General features: G+C 39.1%; 1 protein-coding gene across 1 annotated transcript in view; it reads left to right on the top strand.

Moving 5' to 3' along the window:
• Acad11 (acyl-CoA dehydrogenase family member 11) overlaps window positions 1-16041 on the top strand; it is an 87071-nt gene extending 71030 nt beyond the window's left edge. The window contains exons 20-22 of the mRNA XM_010625599.2: window positions 6534-6650; window positions 7813-7922; window positions 14827-16041. Coding sequence (XP_010623901.1) covers window positions 6534-6650; window positions 7813-7922; window positions 14827-14941 — 342 coding nt within the window. The 3' untranslated portion in view covers window positions 14942-16041. The remainder of the gene's footprint in view (window positions 1-6533; window positions 6651-7812; window positions 7923-14826) is intronic.
• Window positions 16042-19887: the final 3846 nt, after the last annotated feature.

Raw genomic sequence — 19887 nt, 5'->3', positions numbered from 1 at the left:
GAGGCACAGGCGGCCTGAACACATAAGGCTGTGTTCATGAGCAAAGTTTCATTGCTGCACCAGAGAGAGATTTCTCTCCAGCCTTTGAAAGTTAATGTATCATGCAGAACAAGCCTGGGCTTTTTAAAAATATGCCTCTCTTCGCTGGGAACTTCACATCTGGCATAAATTAGCTGGCAGAAGCAAAAAGAGATGTGTCATAAACAGGCATCTGGGCCAGCTTTCCGCTCCTAATTTGTGACTTCAACATTCCATTTTCCTGAACTTGGAGACTCAGAGCTGTACACTAAATTACTGCAGACTTAAAACATAAAGTTCAGTCTTCATAAATAAATTTGGCAGTTTCCTAGAGTGCTCAGTTTCCACTTAAAGCTTTTTGGCAGATCTAGGACCTGTAGAGACACAGCTGAGAACATGTAGCTAACAAGTAAGTAAGTGCACCTAGAGTCTGTTCATGAAGTTATCACCACCCAATTTTGCATCCATCAAAAAAATATTCATTGGCTGCCAGCAGTCTGTTTGAAATTGTTGAGTTAGAGCCAACTTTACACCTCTGAGGCAATGCTGGCCAGCAAAATACACACTGAACACCAAATGTAATTTTAAATCAGCTGTTAGTATAGCAACTTTGGGGTGGGTACCGGGGATCGAACTCAGGACCTTGAGCTTACAAGGAAGGTGGCAGAACCACTGAGCTAAATCCCCGGCCCTAGTATAGCAACGTTTTTAAAAAGTAAAAAGGATACAGATAAAATTATTTTAAAATTTTTGTTTAACCCAACACAGTAATACCTTGGTTCATGATTGCTTCTTTTTGTAAACAGTTTGGGTCGCAAACAAAAGTGCTTGACAAAAGTTTGCTTCCACTCACAAACTCCACACTGGGTGACAGACACAACTGTGGCCATCCTCCCCCGACAAACACAAGCACAGCCTCTTCCCCAAAATCATAGCACAAATTAAGTTTGTCAACCAGGGCACCAATACCCAAGATGTGATCATTTCACTATGAAATCAATATAAAAATACTACTAATTAAATTATTTTACATTCTTTTTTAGTTCCGATTCTTTAAAATCTGGCATATATTTTACACTTCTAACACAGTTCATTTCATTTTGGGCATATTTCAAATGCTTGGTAGCCACATGTGGTTAGTGGCTGTCACAATGAACCATCACTGTTCTAGTGAAACCCTAATCAAACATCCTCTGCCAAGAAAATGTCCCAGAGCAAATAAAACCAAGCATAAAAATAGCTGGGGAAATAAATGAAAAATGTTCAACATCACTGATCATTCGAGAGATACAGATGAAAACAACTCTGAGATTTCACCTCACCCCAGAAAGAATGGCTGGTATCAAGAAATCAACCAATAACAAATGCTGGTGGGGTTGTGGGGAGAAAGGAACCCTTCTTCATTGTTGGTGCGAGTACAGACTGGTGCGACCACTGTGGAAATCAATATGGAGATACCTCAAAGAACTAGGATTAGAGGTTCCATTTGACCCAGGCATCCCTCTGCTGGGTATCTTTCCAAAAGAATGAAAAGAATCATACCACAGTGATATATGTGCACCCATCTTTATAGTGGCACAGTTTCTAATAGCTAAAACTTGGAAGCAACCCAGATGCCCATCAGCTGGAGACTGGATAAAGAAGATGTGGCTTTTCTATAAAATGGAGTACTACTCAGCCATAAAGAATGAGAAACTAGAGACATTTATAACTAAATGGATGCACATTGAAGTTATTCTCTTAAGTGAAATAAATAGGACACGTGAGTAAATACCGAATAGTTTCTCTGGTGTGAAAAACTAAAAATGTAAATAAGGTTCAAATGGTATAATCAATAGTGTGAAATAGGAAGAAAATCGCTAAAGGGGAAGTGGGAAAGGGAGGGAAAAGGAAATAATGGAAAAGAAAAAATGTGAAAAAAGGAAAAAATTGAAACAACGTCTTTGTAAATAGGGAAGGGTGGAGGGGTGAAGGGAGGGCAGGGGTGTGGGGAAAACATAAGAACCAAGATATATCATGTAAAGGTACAAGATCCCAATGATAAATGTAACTGTATTGTTTGCTTTAAATGTACCAATAGACTTAATGGGTGAAAAAAAGCTGAGGAAGGTTAATGTGGCTTGAACCAGAACCCTGTAATTTTTGCCAGCCTAATTTACCTAACAAACATTTTTAAATACTTCAGTTTAAAATTGGGAGCCAAAAAGCCCATTTGGCTGACTAGAAGCATTTAGTATGTCCCCTAGGCTTCCGTGCTGAACTATGAGTTTTTATTTGTGAGATTTATGCTGAGGTTTGTTTTCCAGATTTTTCCAAACACCTCCTCACATCTAAATTCTGCAAACAGAAGAAACCTCAGAGAATGTTCGCTATGCTAAATGAACACTAATTTGTCCTTTTTCTTTTTTTTGCTTTTCTGGATCATGCTTTTAGTGTTGTCTAAGAACTCTGCTTTACTTTATATCCTGATTATTTTCTTCTATAATTCTTCCAAAAGGTTTACATTTTACATTTGACTGTGGTGCATTTTAAATTAATTTTTGTGTAATAACTGAGACTTGGGTCAAGGTTTTTTGGCTTTGGTTTTGCCTATGGATGTCCAATTGTTGTTGAAAAGGATATTTTCTCCTATTGAATTGTTTCCCCTATTAAATTTGGTTCTCTTTTATGTCCTAACTTCTTTGCCAACAGTTTTGCTTACTCCTCATGTAGTCTTCTAACTAGTCTTGAAATAAGCTCCAGTGATTCCTCTCATTTTATTATTCCCTTTCAAGTGGTTTAGCCATTCTAGTTCCTTTGCTTTTCTATATAAATCTTGTTTATATCTGAAAAAAATCTTGCTAGGATTTTGATAGGAATTATGTTAAACCTATATATCTCTGTAGGAAGAATCGATATCATTACTGTATCAAGTTTCCTGTTCTGTAAACGTGGCACATCCCTTTTTGGTCATATGCAGAACTTAAGCATACATGCCCTATCTGTATCATCATGCAGTCATGTACCACACAACTATGTTTTAATCAGTGATGGGTTGCGTATGCAACAGTGGCCCCATAATTATATTGCTCAGTGGTGTCACAGATGATTTAGTTTGTGTAAATATCCTCTATGATGGTCACATATCTACAAAATAACACATTTTTCAGAATGTACCTCATAGTTAAGCACCTCATGACTTTATTTACACATAAGTATTTTTAAGCAATTCTAAATTGTCTTTTTAATTTCAGTGTCCATTTGTTCTTTACTAGTGTTTATAAATTCAGTTGATTTGTATGTGTTTATCTTGTATCCTGTGACCTTGATGAACTCATTCTTTCTAGGAGTTTTAGTAGATCACTTAGGATTTTCCATAATCAGTCATGACATCTGCAAATAGGGACAGTTTTATTTCTTCTTTTCTGTTATGTGTACCTTTTATTTTCTTGACTTGCCTTTTGTTGAATAAGAGTGGCGCAGGCTGATATGCTTACCTTGTTCACAAAGTTAAGGGAGCATTAAGCATAATGTTAGCTATAGGTTTTTGAAGTTCAGTTCCTCTGTAATTAATTTCAGTTCCTCTGTAACTAATTTTCTAAGATTTTATTATGAGATTTAAAAACTTGATGAATGAAAAAAAACTTGAATGATTTTGTGCATTAAATTATATGACTGTGTCATTTTTCTTCTCTAGTGTGTTAATTTGGTGAAGTATACTGATTGATTTTCAAATATCGAACCAGCTTTGTTTCCTTGGAAAAATTCCACTTTGTTATTGGCACATAATTATTTTTATATATTTCTGAATTTTATTTGTTAACATTTTTGACATACAAAATTTATAAATATTTATGGGGCACTGTGATGTTTTTATAAATGCATACTTTGTGTAATGGTCAAATCAAGGTAATCATATCTATCTCCTCAAACATTTACACTTCTTTGTAGTAAAAACCTTAATAATCTTTTCTTCTAGCTTTTATTTGGAAATATACAGTACATTTTTTGGGCAGTTAGCCTACTACAAAATAGAACACCAGAATTTATTTTTTCTGTCTAACTTAGTGCCTAAGTTAGTCTCCAGGTTAGTCTCCTGCCTAACCTTAGGGTAACGGGTAGCTTATACCTGTTAACCTACCATTCCCCAGCTCTCCCTTACTTCTCCCTACTCTCCCCAGCCTCTGGTTTCCACTATTATATGGTTTGCTGATAGTTAAGGACTTTGCCATCTGTATCAATAAGGTATACTGATCTGTAATTTCTTTTTTCTTATTGCCTTTATATGGTTCTAGCATCAGGGTCGTACTGGCTTTACAAAATGATTTGGGAAGTGTACCATTTCTTTCTGTTTTGGGAAGAGATTGTCTAGCATTGATATTGATTTTTCTTTGAACATTTGGTAGAATTCTCCTATGATACTGTTTGGGTTAGGAAACTTGGGGGATAGAGTAGGATGAAAGTTTTAAATGTTTCCTTAATATTTTATATTGGGTGGGTCATGGTAGCTTTTGCTTTCCCGGAAAGTGATCCCTTTTGTCTAAGCCATCAGTTTTATGTGTTTAGAGTCAGAGTGTTCTGTTATCAAGATCTTTTTTTTTTCACTGGTTTCCCCTATTTCATTGTCAGTTTTATGTTTGTTCTTCATTATTTTCTTTTGCTGTACGGGTATTTTACTCTTCTTTTTCTACATTCTTGAGGTGATCACATAGATTTTTGAGATATTTTCCCTCTTATCTAATGTATGGATTTAGTGCTATACATCTCCCTCTCAGAACTACTTTAACTGTAGCCTGCAGATTTCGGTATGTTCTGTTTTGATGTTCATTGAGTTCCATGTAGATGTTCTATTGGTTTCTCTTACATTTTTAGCAGTTGTGTCATTTGTTGAATACATATTTAGGATTGCTATGTTTTCTTGATGGATTAACCTTTTTATCATTAATTTAATGAACATCTGTTTTTCTTTGGTCTAAATTCTACTTTAGTATCAAATTGATTTGATTGGTGTTCACATAACATATATTTTCCTTTTTTGTTACTGTTTTACTTTCAGCATGTCTCTGTCATATTTAAAGTGAGTTTCTTCTAAACGTGAACAGATGAGTTATCACAGAGGATATGAAGTAGCAACCAAATGGGCCGGGGATTTAGCTCCATGGAACCACACCTGCCTCACAAGCACAAGGTCCTGAGTTTGATACGCGGCACCAAAAATAAATACATGGATGGATGGATAGATAGATAGATCGATAGATAGATAGTGAATAAACACATCAAAAGAGGATCAACAGTATTAACATTCGGGCAGCGCAAATCAAGACCATAATGAGATATCTCTGTGTACTGTTATAATGACTGAAGTACTATTTTTAAAAATACTGAAAATATGTCAGTGATTTGGGGAACTCTTATAGACTGCTGGTTTGGATGCCAAACAGTACAGCTACTCTGAAAAAATGATAACATGTTATAAACATTTACCAGTAACAACATAATTCTACACCGGTTATTTGCTTTAAAAAGTGAAAATGTATATCCATACAAAAAAACCACATACAAATGTTTATAGAAGCTCTATTAATAATCCCAAGCTGTAAACAACCCAAGTGAATGGCTAAACAAACCGGGATGCATCCCTATAATGGAACTCTACATAGCAATGCAAAGAATGACTCTTGGGCCAGGGATTTAGCTCAGTGCTGCTGTCACCTGCCTGCAAGTGCAAGGTCCCAAGTTTGATCCCTGGTACAAAAAAAAAAAAAAAAAAAAAAAAAAGAATGGACTCTTGATACATAGAATACTTTGGGTGTAACTCGGAGGCTTTAAGCTCAGTGAATGATGCCAATCTCAAGAGAACTGATGCTTAGATGCTTCCATTTATATGACATTCTGGAAAAAGCAAAACTAGAGTGATGAAGAACATGTCAGTAGTTGCCAGAGTTAGGTGGAGCAGAGGGTGTGACAAAATGGGTTAACACTAGGGACTTTTTGAGGAAGATAGAAATGTTCTGTATCTCATTTGTGACTACACTGATCTACATGTGTTACAGTCATAGAACTGTCCACCAGATAAAAAGATAACTGTACATAAATAATAACACAATAAAGGGCTCCTGGACCATCCTCACTCTGAAATCGTGCCTACAAGTATGCAGTTTGACTATTATAAGCAGTGCCACCACTGCCATCCAACCAGGTTTAGTGAGAGCATGTGATTCAGCATTCAGGAGGGCTGATGAGTAATTTGGCAGTAGGACAGTTGCTCAGTTCAGCAATCTTGACCTTAGACAGTAAAATATCCAAATAAATTATCTTTCTGAACAAATACAATTTCTTTCTAAAATGTTCCAAGTCCAACTGTAATATTCCACAAGAATAGACTGTACAAATCAGCTTGTTCATTCAAATATTTATACAGTAGGGCTTATGAACAGTTGTTAGCCTATCAAGTGTTTTCACCAATCTACAAGACTGTGTTACATGTGGATGTCAGACACCAGCTTATCTCCTTCTTCCCTTTGTTTCCTACACAGGAGGTTGTGGCCCACTGGATTGCTGAGAGCCGCATCGCCATTGAGGAGATCCGCTTGTTGACCTTGAAAGCTGCCCACAGTATAGATACTCTGGGGAGCGCTGGTGCTAGGAAAGAGGTGAGGAAGCCCTGGTCTGTCAGTTGCAGAGCCTTATTCAGGTTCTCCAATCCTTTGAGCATTTCGAGTTTCACAGCACCTTGAAAGCACTGAGAATATTAGAAGCCCCCATGTGATTTTTGGTTTAAAGACTATAAATGAGCTTGGTATGGTGGCTCATGCTTATGACAGTTACTCAGTAAGCTGAGGTGGGAAGATCACAGGTTCAAGGCCAGCCTGAGCAACTAATTGAGACCCTGTCTCAAAGAATAAAAAGGTATGTCTGCCAACTCCCCACAATGAATGTAGCCATTATGTACTGTAAACGTGTAGTAATAAAAACCTGAAAAGAACAAGACATAAGTAACTAAAAGAGAAAAAAGAGCTGGAACGTAGATAAACTCAGTGGCTTATCTAGCGTTCATTGAGCCTTAAAACTAAGATTCAATCCTGAGTACTACACACACACACACACACACACACACACACACACACACAAGCTTAAGTGTCTATCACTTGCTAGCTTTCCTTTCACTGTGCTACTTTAGGAAATGATTTTTGGAATGCAGAATATCTCCAACACTCTTGAGATGCAGCAAAGAGTGGGGAAATGCTAGGCTCTCCACGGAGCTGGCATTAATAGTAACCACTTTACCACTTTCTGCTGGCCTAGGATCATGGGTAAAGTATTTAACCTTTCCACCCTGAGCCCAGGGTTCTCATGGACAGTAACCTAAATGCAAAGTATGATTCTGCCATATAGTAAATGTTTCATAAAAGGCTCCTGTTGTCCTCTGCCTTATGTTCTGGCTTATATGGATTAAGGACATAGTCATTTAATTCTTTAAAAACCCATAAAATTGCTAAGATAATACCGACTAGTGGCTCAGAAGCACTTAAACTGTTTTTATGACCTTTAATGTGATGAATGTGACCTATTCTGAAATCCTTTCGGAAGGAAAACTAGTTGAGCTATCCCTTTCTAAAAAGTCTGTATTGACTGAAATATGGCCATTAACTGAATTACAGTAGATCTCTTTGTTGGCTGTTCAGTGGTGACTTGGGTGTGGGAAAGTTTTCTGGTTTCACTTCGCAGAGAAAAAAAATATAGATGATATCAAATTCTGGCACACTGTGTATAGTTCTAAGAAAGAAGCACTCTTTTCATATCCTGCTTATACAGATTGCAATGATCAAAGTGGTTGCGCCCCGGGCCGTCTGCAGGATCATTGACCGGGCCATTCAGGTGTGTGGAGGAGCGGGCGTCTCCCAGGACTACCCCCTATCTAATATGTGAGTAGATGTCATTCTGAAATGCCATCTTGACAGGCTTGGATTTTAAAAATCTGTGGATGGCATACGTGCCAATATGTATCGATTAAAAATGAAATAAGATGTATGGATGCTGTGATTGTTTAGGAAGAACATAAAGCCAAGAACCGACTTTAAAATGTAACTGAAGATTAAATGAAGTGATACAGGGTTGATGTCACCATCTCACTCCTTTGTGCTCACTTATACACTAAAGCAACCCTACAGACAGTGTGGAGTTTTTCCCAGAAACAGGAAAGAAGAGAGGAGCACAGAGACAGCCAAAGAGGGCCCAGAGCCAGAATGTGTTCACTGGGACAGTTGTGCCACCCGCACACAGGGTAACAGCTCGATTTGCAGCAGTACATGCTGTGACCATCCTGTGTCCAGGTTTTGATTACAGGAAGACAAGAAAGATTTGCACATTCCCCATTTGTCCATCTCTACACACAGTCATAATGCCACCTCATCTCCCACAACAGAGGCAGAGAGTCATACTCCATCAATTTCTCACCTTAAGGAAAAGCTAAATACATAGCGTTGTGCCATTTGCTTCCTGTGGCATAACTAAAATATCTTAGTTACAGCAACTTCTGGAAACATAGCAAACTCCACTGTACCTTGCTATTTAGGATTCTACTTTCTGAAGTTGGGAACTTCACTTTATTAGTAACTCATATTAACAGTACATTTTAATGGGGTTTAGAGCAATGTTTCCATACTTGCTTACAGCATGCACTGACCAAATCCAACCACACTTTTTCGACCTCTTTCCCTGTCCCCTTCCTAATCCTTATTAAACAGGCTTTTATTTTCAGGTCAACCCATTTCAGTTTCCAAAATCTGAGAAACAGCCTGTGGTATGTCTTCCTGTATCTGACATTTTTTTTTGGAGGGGGGGTCATTACTGGAGATCAAACTCAGGACCTTATGCTTGCCAGGCAGGCGGGGCACGACTGAGCTACATCCCCAGCCTGTATCTGTCTTATTTTGACTTAATGTCCACCAGTCCCATTCATTTTGCTACAAATGATAGGATTTGCTTCTTTATGGCTGAATAATATACAACATTTGGTATATAAATGACATTTTCTTTATCCATTAATCTGTTAATGGGCACCTAGCCTGTCTTTATCTTAGCTATTGTGAGTAGTGTTACGGTAAACATGGACATGCAGGTTTCTCTTTGGCATGCCGCTTTCACTGTCTTTGGATGGAACCCAGAAGTGGGATTAGCTGTTTCATATGGTAGATCTATTTTCAGTTGTATAAATGCCATACTTTAGAATGACTGTACTAAATTTATATTCCCACCAACAATGGATAAGAGTTCCTTTTTCTTGATATTTGCCAGTATTTTTTATGTATTTTTCTTCTTTATGGTATCTTGCCTGGGGTGGGATGGTATCCCATTGTAATTTTGATTTTGATTTGCATTTCCCTGATGACTAATGTTATTGAGCATTTTTTTTCATAAATGTGTTGGCTATCTATATTTCTCCTTTTGAGAAGTAGCTATTAAGATGATCCATTTTTAATCAGGTTACTTGGTTTGTTATTACATTTTAAAATTTTATATATATTCTGGATACTAAGCATCTATGAGATGAACAGAACTGGTAAATATCTTCTCCCATTCTGTTTGTGTCTTTACTCCGCTGTGTACTTCGTTTGCTGTGCTAGGCTTTTCAAATGCAATCCCGTCAGATTTTGTTTTTGTTTCCTGTACTATTCCAGTCCTATCCAGAAAATCATTGCCTGTACCAGCATCTTTAGGTATTTGCCCTTTGTTTTCTTCTAATAGCCTAAAATCTTCAGGGTTTGCATTACATCTTTGACCTGGTTTTGAATTGATTTTTGCATGAGGTGAAAGATAATAGAGGCCTAGTTTCAGTCTTCTGCATGTGGATATCCAGTTTTCTCAGCTCCATTTCTTGAAGAAGTTGTCTTTTCTTCAGTGTGTGTGTGTTGTTTTGGTTTTTGCCCCTTTGTTGAGAATTAATTGGCTGTGAATACCTGAGTTGATTTCTGGGATCTCTGTTGTGTTTCATTGGTCTGTGTATGTTATACATCATGCTCATTTTGTTACTATGGTTATGGAGTATGTCCTGAAATCAGCTATGATGTCTCTAGCTTTGTTCTTTGTGCTCAAAATGGCTTTAGCTATTTGGGGTCTTTTATTCTTCCTTTTTAGGATTGTATTTTCTAGTTCTGTGAAGAATGTTATTAGTTTTTTGCTAAGAATCGCGTTGCATCTGCAGATTGCTTTGGGTTGTGTGGACAGTTTAACAATACTTATTTTTCCAGCTCATGAATATAAGAAGTCTTTCTATAGTTTTTGTTCTCTTCGATATCTTTTGTCATCCTTTGTAATTTTTTTATCATAGATCCTTTCCAGTTCCTTGGTTAAATTTATTTGCACATTTTTGTAGCTATTGTGAATGGTGTTGTTTTCATTTTTTCTTACTTGAGAAATTAATCATTGGCATATAGAAAAGCTACTGACTTTTGTGTGTTGATTTTGTGTTCTTTTACTTTACTAAATTTGTTTAGTAGTTCTAGTGGTTTTTAGGGGGGAATCCTATAGAACCATATCATCTGCAAAAAAAAACATAAATTTGACTTCCACCTTTTTATTTATATGCATTTTGCGTCTTTCTCTTGCTGAACTACTTTGGCTAAAACTCCTAGGAGTATGTTATAGAAGAGTAATGACTGGATGTGCTCGTCCTGTTCCTGTGGAAATGCTTGTGGCTTTTTTCTATTTAGTGTCCTAGTTGTGGGTTTGTCATATGTACCCTGTATTATGTTGCAGTATGATCCTTTTATACCTAATTTATTCAGAACTTATAGTTACTGAATTTTATCAAGTGCATTTTCTGCATCTGTTTAGATGATACTATGCTTTGGTCATTCTTTTCCCATACTGTTTTATGTTCATTGATTTGCATATCTTGAATCATCCTTGCATTCCTAGAGTGAAACTGACTTGATTGTGGTGTGATATTTTGACGTGCTGTTGAATTTTATTTTGTTGCATGTATGGTCATCAGGGATACTGATTTATATGTTTTATTATGTCAGTATCCAGTTATGGTTAAGAGTATAATGCTGGCCTCAGAATGTCTTTGGAATAGTTTGAGAAAAAATGACATTTCTTCCTTACATGATTGGTAAAATTCACTAGTGAATCTTGGGTTTTTCTTGTTGGGAAACTTTGTGCATGCGTGTATGTGTTTGTGTGTGTCTCTGTGTGTGTGTGTGTGTGTGTGTGTGTGTGTGTGAGCACACATGCTCACAAGGAATAGAATCTAGGGCCTCACATATGCTAGGCAAGCACTATACCAATTCATTATACCACAATCCCACAGACTTTTTATTAATGACTCAGTCTTGCCATTACTTGCCATTAGTCTATTCAGGTTTCTATGCCCTCTTAATTCAATTTTAGTAGGTCATATATTCCTGATACTACTGATTTCCTTCTAGTTGTTTTGAATATTCTTTGTTCTTCCTCTGATTCATTTTTGTGGGCAACAGTTTATGGTATTAAAATATTAGATTCTTTTGTGTTTCTCTTTTGTGTATCTACTCTTCTGGTATGATTTTATACTTTTGCATGCTTTGCAGAAATGGGTATTTGTTCATTTAATACTGTCCCAAAGGTCTTGAAACTCTTCATTCTTTTTGTTTGTTTGCTTGGTTCGTTTTCTTTGGTTTGTTGGGTTTTTATTTTGTTTTTATTTTTAATCTAAGATATTTCAAAAGATCTGTTGTCAGATTCAGACTTTTTTTTCTAATCTCTTTTGTTGTTGAGGCTTTCAGTTGTATCTTTTTATCTGACTTATTGAGATCTTCATTTCCAAGATTTCTTTTTTCATTCTTTTTCAAGATCTCTATTTCTTTGCTGAATTTCTCACCCCAAAACCTGTATTGTCTTCCTGATTTCATTTAACAGTTTGTCTGTACTGTCTTGGATCTCATTAAACTTAAAAAAAAAAAGAACACTCATACTTTTACTCTCCCCATCAGATATTTCATCTTGATTTCTTTGGGATGTTTGCCAGAAAGTCATTATATTCTTTTGGAAGTGTCATATCACCTGGCATTTTCAGATTTTTTTGTGCTCTTACATTGAAATTTGTGCATCTGTTATATCAGTTATATCTGTGACAGTGCTAGTCAAGTCTCAGTCACTGTGTTAGTTTTCTCTCATTGCTGAGAAAAAGTAACCAACACTCAATGTTAGAGGGGAATGGGTTTATTTGGCTTACGATCTGTAGCAGTTTCAGTCCATAAACGGCTGACTCTGAAGCTGGATGGCAAACAAGCCTCACAGAACAGAAACAACACGGGCCTGGGATGTAGCTCAGTGGTGCTGCTGCCTGCCTTGCAAGCACAAGGTCCTGAGTTTGATCCCTGGTATCAAAAATAAATAAATAAAAGAACAGAAACTATATGGTGCACATAAGGCAGCAAGGGTTAACAGGAGAGTTAACAGTGTCTCCCTGTCCCTTTTATCTTACTCAGACTACTTAGGGCAGGTAGCACTCACATTCTTAATCCTAGTGTCCTTGAACTAGCATTGTATAGCGAATCGATTCCAGCTTCATACACTCTAGAGCAAGCCTATGATCACATGAGACTTTGGGGGGACATCTAGACCCAAACCATAACAGGCACTGTGACAAATACCATGAGTAAATCAACCTAACACAGGAAAGGTTTGTTTTGGCTCAGCTGGCATGTTTAGAGGTCTCAGTCCATGGTCAGCTGGCTCTACTGTTTTTGGGCTTTTAGCAAGGCAGTGCATGACAGAAGGGCATGGTGAAACAATGCAGCTTACTCATGGTGGGCAGGAGGGGATAAGGAAGAAGGAAATGAAGGAGAGAGACAATTCAGGGATGAGATGTACCTGCAGAGGCATGCCTCCAATGACACATCTCTTCTACCTGGATCCATGTCCTCCCACTTGCATCACCAGCTGGGGACCAATCCATCCACACACAGCGTGTAGGGGTCATTCCAGATCCACATATAACAACCACTTTTATAGGTTGGTTGGCCTTTGTAGCAAGTGGTTTCCCCCTGGAATGTCTTGGAGTGTGGGTCTGATGTACAATATTGGCTTTAGTCCTAGCTGGGCATCCATAGTGTACTCTCGGTTGTAGTTAATGACTTTGGGCAGTGTGTACTGACTGTGTTGAAGTCAAAGAAATCTGTTTCTGTGGGCCATGCAAGAGTGGGGACGTCCTAGCACCTCAGGCAGTTGTGGTGTTGACAGCAAAGGGTGCTCCCTCTCTGACTTCTCCCACAATGGGAGTAATGATCCTACTGGGCAGTGGGAATTTCCTCAGGCACTGTTGATTCTAGCTCTGCTACTAGCAAGGCCTCTGGCACTGGTGGTCACAGCAGTGGCAAGGGCCTGGAATAACTTGTCTTACGAGTCAGAGGTTCACAGCCAGATCCTGCATGGGGAGAGGTGGTGGCAGGAACTACCACAGTACCAGTGCTGTGATGCTGTCACTCGCTTCTGACCGTGGTGTGTGGCAGGGGCACAGCAGTGGCAGAAACCATGGGAATGCAGGAAACTTGAAGTTTCTCTCTGCTTTAGGGACAGTGCACACCTGAGGTAGTAGAAAGCAGCCAGATCCAAAGCTTTTTTCACACAAGCCCTTTATCTGAAGTGAGTGCCTAGGAGCAGAACTGGGTGAATCGAGGTAGTATTTCTCTGAGCCTTCTTTTACTTTGTTCATCTGGGGAGAGGGTGACAGCTATACCACCGAATTGCCTAAAGCCCTGTCAGCATGCGCTATGCACAGGAGAGCAGCAGGATGGCATGCAGGGAGGGCATGGAAACTGTAGAGCACCTGCCTTTAGTTCTGCCTCAGGCCCATGGCCACATGTCTGACTTAGCCTCGATCTCAGCAGGCAAGTGGTCTAGTCTGTTGGTTCTTAAAGATGTCTTATACCATTCTCTTCTGTGTTGTGTCACCTGTCCGCCTAATACACAAGTCCTGAGTTGTGGTTAAGTCACAGTCATTCTGCTGGACCAAGTTGGGTTCACAAGCAGCTATCCCCAAAGCCAGAGCAGTGGAGGCCCAGAGATGTGAATGTGCAGGTGTTTCTGAGCCCCAGAGCAGTCCAAATTCTGACAGTAGCTCCCTTCTCAACGTGGCTACTGGCTACAGAAGCCTGTAGTTTCCCTAGTAAATAATGTGATGTCTTTTTCTAAAGCAACTCTATGCAGACTTCAGGTTACTTACCTAAGTAAGTAACAAACCTGTGAGGCTTATAAAACCTCTAGTACTCAGGACTAGAATGCCAACATGCATTCTGGTAGAGTTTTCAGGGTGCTTCCTTTCAATTTTACTTTGCAAAGGAGAAGCTCCTCTTCTCTATGTATTAGGGTGTTTTGTTTCTCTTACTATGCTTTTGTCCCACCACTCTTAATCCTTTGAGGTTTCAGTCTCTGGCTGATTTCCAACATTCTCTTTGGTTACTCATCTCAGAATGGAGCTTTATACCTGTACATTGGTTCTTTGTGGAGGAGGAGGTGAGCATTAGGCACTCTACTCAACCATCTTGAAATTCCCAAGTTGGGAACTTTGAAATGGCATCTTGGAAGCCCTTTCACTTTCTTCCTTGATTTTCTTTTCTTTTTTGGTACCAGGGATCAAACTCGGGTCCTTGTGCTTACAAGGCAGGCGGCAGAACCACAGAGCTAAATCTCTGGCCCTATTCCTTGATTTTCCATGTACCTTTTGTCTTATTCCCACCTCGGTGGCGTTAGTATTATCATGGTTTTGAATTTAAATCACAAGTTTAGAGTTTAAGTTTCCTCTTTGATAACTTCCTTAATCCCTGCTTGTTTTGTTTTTCCCAGGTACGCCCTAACACGAGCTCTGCGCTTAGCAGATGGACCTGACGAAGTCCACCTCTCAGCAATTGCAAAAATGGAGCTGCGGGAACAAGCCAAAAGGTTGAGAGCCAAGATGTAGCACTGTCATGTCAAGAGGGCAGAGTGCTCCTTCATTCAGCCTTCATCAGCTCCAACATCTGAGTATCCAAGGAGCTTGAACACAGGGTAATTACTCACTCGTGGTAAAATTTTGGTATCTGTTTTGTTCAGTGGGTTTTGTAAATTTGAGAATCACACAGGTATATGTTAAATAAAGACCAGAGCTGTTGTCCTTAGGTCTAGTACTTTTGTGGGATAGCATCTACCCTTTAAATGCAAACTGTAGCCAGATCATGGAGTAAATTGAGAGCTATTTCTAAAGCACAGGCATAGAAAATTTTCCATGTTTTGATTTTAAGGACTTATTCATGTAAATAAATAACTCCAAAAACATTCCCTCTTGCTTTGAAAAACATATAGTTGGATCACTTTTTAAAACTGGTTTTTCAGGTTTAACATGCCTTAGTAATATCTGCACTGAAGAAAGATTCATGACTGAATGGGTTTAGAATTCATTTAAATATAAGCCTTTTTATAATCTAATAGAGATTTCTGATTTATTAAATCTGAATGCACTTTAAAGTTCACAAGGAAACAGCATACTATGAGAAAATTTAAGAATCATTTTAATTATTTTAAAAATATTGAGAACACTGAAGAGTTTCAGGTAAAAGAAGTGCTTTTGTTTGTTTGTTTTGGTACCGGGGATCAAATTCAGGTCCTTGCGCTTGTGAAGCAGGCGCCAGAACCACTGAGCTAAATCCCAGGCAAGAAGTGCTTTTGTTGTAAGAGGTGGAAAACAGTCTACCTTGGAAGATGCCTGTTAACAGCAATGCCCTGTGCTGACACCCTCGTAGCTTTGGCTCAAGCCTCACAGCCACTGGCTGCAGGTGACTCAAGTTTGTGCCACCAAAGAGCTCAAGTTTTAATTTTTAAAAATTGTAACTTTAATATCAATGTGCAACTCAGTTACTGGAAAAACTTTTAAGGATACTTGGAATGAAGTAGATTTGCCAATCTACTTTTTCAATTGTAAGCTTTATGAAGTCTAAATATAGATAAATACTTTGAATCAAAATTTGGCATCCAATAAAAACAGAGTAATTATAAAATATACACCAGATTTTTAAAATTTAGCATGAAATGTAAAACATCTTATTAATACCTTTTACATTGATTATCTATTGAAATGATATTTTTGATTTATTGAATTAAAACATTTATTTAAGTTAATTTCACGTGTTTCCTGTTACTTTTTTTTTTAGTGTAGATGCCATGAAAATTGAAAAATTTTAAATCTTCGAATACAAGTTTTATTCCTTAAAATTTTTTTTTTTTTTTTGAGAAACTCATTGATGTTCAGGGTTTCTTTGCCATAATTTACATTTGTTGGGGTGAGCATGGAAGAGAGAAGCAGGAATCTGACAAAGCTCTGAGCTCTGATCCTTGTGTGCTGTGTGGGCTTTGCAACACTTTTTGACCTCACTATACCTCGTTTTTCCTTCTATACATTGGGATTTTTTAAATCCCTAAAGGCCCATTATCTACGTAGGGTTTGTAGTGAAGATTACTACAGCTGTGGAGAAGCACCTTGAAATTTTTGGAATACAACAAATTTCCTTATAAGGTCTCCTTATTTGAAGAAGATAAAACTTTATAGCCCTATTACTAATTTTAAGTTGTGATTCAGAAAAATAAGGACTTTTTCAAGATAATCAGAATTAAAGGTTATATCTGGTTCTCATAATCTTGTGGTAATGTTCTCTATCTTTGAGGAAAGCTGGCTGAATGGATTGTTTCGGCTAATCATGCCATGTACCTACCCATCCCTAAGGCAAGTTGCCCAATGTGATTCATGCTTAGCTCTTTCTCTTTTATTCAGGTAAAGTGATGTTTAACTCATCATGAAAGGGCTGAAATTCATATGTCTCATTCCCAGCTGACTCTGAACTACCACTGGTACATGCATGACTGTCCCACCAGCAGCATGGGACAATTCCATCAGGTGGTACAAGCTTCCTGATGGGATGCTCATGCATGTACCACCAGTGGGTCGATCCTGCAAGAATGTATTAAAGGGTTTTTTGTTTGAAAGGGAAGGACTTCTCCATATTGTAACATGAGAAGAAAAAGGGCCCTTTGCCCTGATCACAGTGAGCAAATAAACTGACTAAATTCTTGAGCTTCTGGCCAGTTCCAGGGTTCTGTCTCCTCAAGCTATCACCAGGAGTCACTGAGCAACAGTCTACCCAGGGTGATCTGCTAGCTTTGCCATGTGTTTGAAGCCATGTGCTTTTAAAATGAGAACTTGCCTTTTATAATAACTACATGGCAAGAAAGGGAGGAGAGAGCTCACCAGTTAGGGCTTTACCCTTCAAGGCCTCTCCCAAATTGGCCATGGAATTAGTGGAAGGACAGGAGGAGCCTGGAGATTGTAGGACAGGGAAGACAACTTGAATCCCCCGGCAAAAAAGGTTAGTCTTTTGCCAGCAAAACAGGATGCACGAAGGAGTAGCTGTGCTTGTCCAGGACAGTAGCCACTCAAGGGCATCTGATACTGGACATTTTAAAATCTGGGAACATGCAGTTATGGAGGATCTGACTTCCTCATCAACCTGAGGTTATTTATAAAGACTTCCCCAAAGCAGGTTCACAAAACCCCAAGTGTGGTCCACTTAACCATGAGTATGCTCAGATTTTGTTAAAGAGAACTAAAATAGGTAACACGCAGCCAAATCCAACACGGCATATGGGTGCTTAATGAGTGAGTTGCATGAGGCTTGCAGAAAACCACTTTTCACCCTGTTCTTAAATCAAGCTGTAACAGTCTGGAAAGTTCACAAGGAAGGCATTTCTTACCTAGGCTAAGGGATTTAAAGTACAAAAGTTCTTAAGTAAAGGATGTTATCAAGTGGATTGTATTTATGAAAAATGTCTGCTATGAAAAATATCCTATTTCAGGCAAGTTGGCTACCTTGCCTGTTTTCCCTGTTTCACAATGGGAAGAAGATCCCTCCCTAAAGATCAGGGGAGAGGGGAGGCAGATTAATCAGTGCTTCTCCCGTTAGCACTCCTGGCCCGAGACGGTCTGTGACATGATTTCTCCACTCTGCTTTTGGCCTGGATTACTGCAGTAATTTCCAGCCAGACCGCTAGTCTGTTCTCACAACAGCAAGGCCAGCTGCAGTGACCGCCCCCCCCGATATTGCTGTAGCTTCCCTCTGTCTTCCCCAGACTCAATATGGAACAGGCTGAGCTGTCGACCGACAGGGTTCCATCTGTGCTCCTCCCCTGACACCAGTCTGATCTCACCTACCTGGCCCGTTCTGTCCCTGTGCCCTCATTGCTGTTCTAGGCCTTGGAGCCTTGAGATCTACTACGAGGCCACCTTCCATGAGCATCCTTTCTTGACCACTGTGCTACCCTAGCACCATGTGCTCTGCCGTCCTCCGCCTTCTCATCTGCCCATCTGCTCTCATAGCACTTGCATTCTCATGTTTCGTACTGGTTTACAGTTTACTTATTGTCTGTCTTCTGATGAGAAGAACCCCAAGTTCTTCTCATCCAAATTCACTCATTCTACTTTTTTATGTATTAGTGTCTCTGTTTCTGGAACCAGACCTGACCTCATCCCTCTATCTTATGCTCACATTTTGGGGGTAAAGATAAGAGAAAATAGCCCTTGGTTCCCAGTGCTTATGAGGCATTTAAAAAGACAGTGGATGAGTGGGTGAAGAAGTGAATGAGATGCTCTCCTGAGGCCTAGTTTGCAGCAAGGAATTGGGGAGAAGTCAGCATTACAGATCTACAAAGAGAACAGAGCTAAAGCCTGAGCCCCAGTGCATGAACTTTCTCCTGATGTGCACTGCAGTCTAATCAGCCAAATATACAATGGGAAGTCAGGATACTTAAGAGAAATAAAACCATTTCTGGTGATTGTTAGGAGTTTTCCAATTTTCCAAATGAGCAGGATTCTGGAAAGTGTCCTCCTTTAATAAACAACAGACAAAGAATGTTTAGGATTTATGGTCCTACCATAATATTTTTCTTTTTAAGCACCTCTTTTTCATTGTGGTGATGATGTGTTCTTTCAGAAGAAAACCCATGCACATTTTAGCGTGTGTTAGTGATAAGTTCTGTGAAACAAGGGCTGTTCCGTGCCTTATCTTCAGCACCAAATATTCACAGAAGTAAAGGGTGATGATTTGTCCTGGAGAAGTGCCTGCTCTGGGGACATACTCCATAAATACTGGCAAAATGAGAACAGCTGCATGGGAGGAAGCTTTACCCAGCCTTTCCACACCTACTCAGTTGATGGCTGCTTCAAACTTCCTGATGATGATTCTTTTATTTCACTTTTTAAATGGGTGAAAGTGGAGATCACCGACACCTCCTTCCTCCACCACTTTCACTCTGACTCCAGTTTCTACTCCTCTTTTTCTTTACTGCACACCAGCTGCACTGGCCTTCTGCCCTTCCTCCATAGCCCTCCTCTGCTTTGGTTTTGCTCCTAGAATGTAATACACTGTATATTTCTCTTTTACTTATTGTTCCCTCCTCTCCTGTTGAATGTATACTTTAGTAGAGAGGGGTTTTGTCTGTTTTGATTGCACCCCTAGAAGCTGAAACGATGCCTGGCACATGCCTAGTAGGTCCTCAGTCCACGTTTCTGAATGCGTGAATGTACTCCAGCTGCAGAAGGGCAGGGATCGGAGGGTATCTGACAAACCCCTACATCATACATGTTTTCACATTGGTCACATTGACTTAAATAAGACCTACAAAAGCGGTTCATACCCGATCAGAACTGCCTGGGGAGCTCTATGTAAACACTGCTCTAGCCTCAGCCTTTGTAGGTATAACTTCAGTGGTAACAGCATTCATTGGGAATCCGGTGAAATGGGTGTCAAGGGTAGAGATTTGCTTCCTAAAAAGTCAGAGTGTTTGGCTTCAATCACTAAGAAGAGAATGGCTAAGGTAAGTAAA

This window comes from Fukomys damarensis, unplaced genomic scaffold (genome assembly GCF_012274545.1).
Source record: "Fukomys damarensis isolate Sample0158 unplaced genomic scaffold, DMR_v1.0_HiC HiC_scaffold_37, whole genome shotgun sequence".
Classification (NCBI taxonomy): domain Eukaryota; kingdom Metazoa; phylum Chordata; class Mammalia; order Rodentia; family Bathyergidae; genus Fukomys; species Fukomys damarensis.
The sequence above is the reverse complement of the archived record's forward strand: the minus strand, read 5'-3'. Positions and strand labels throughout refer to the sequence as shown.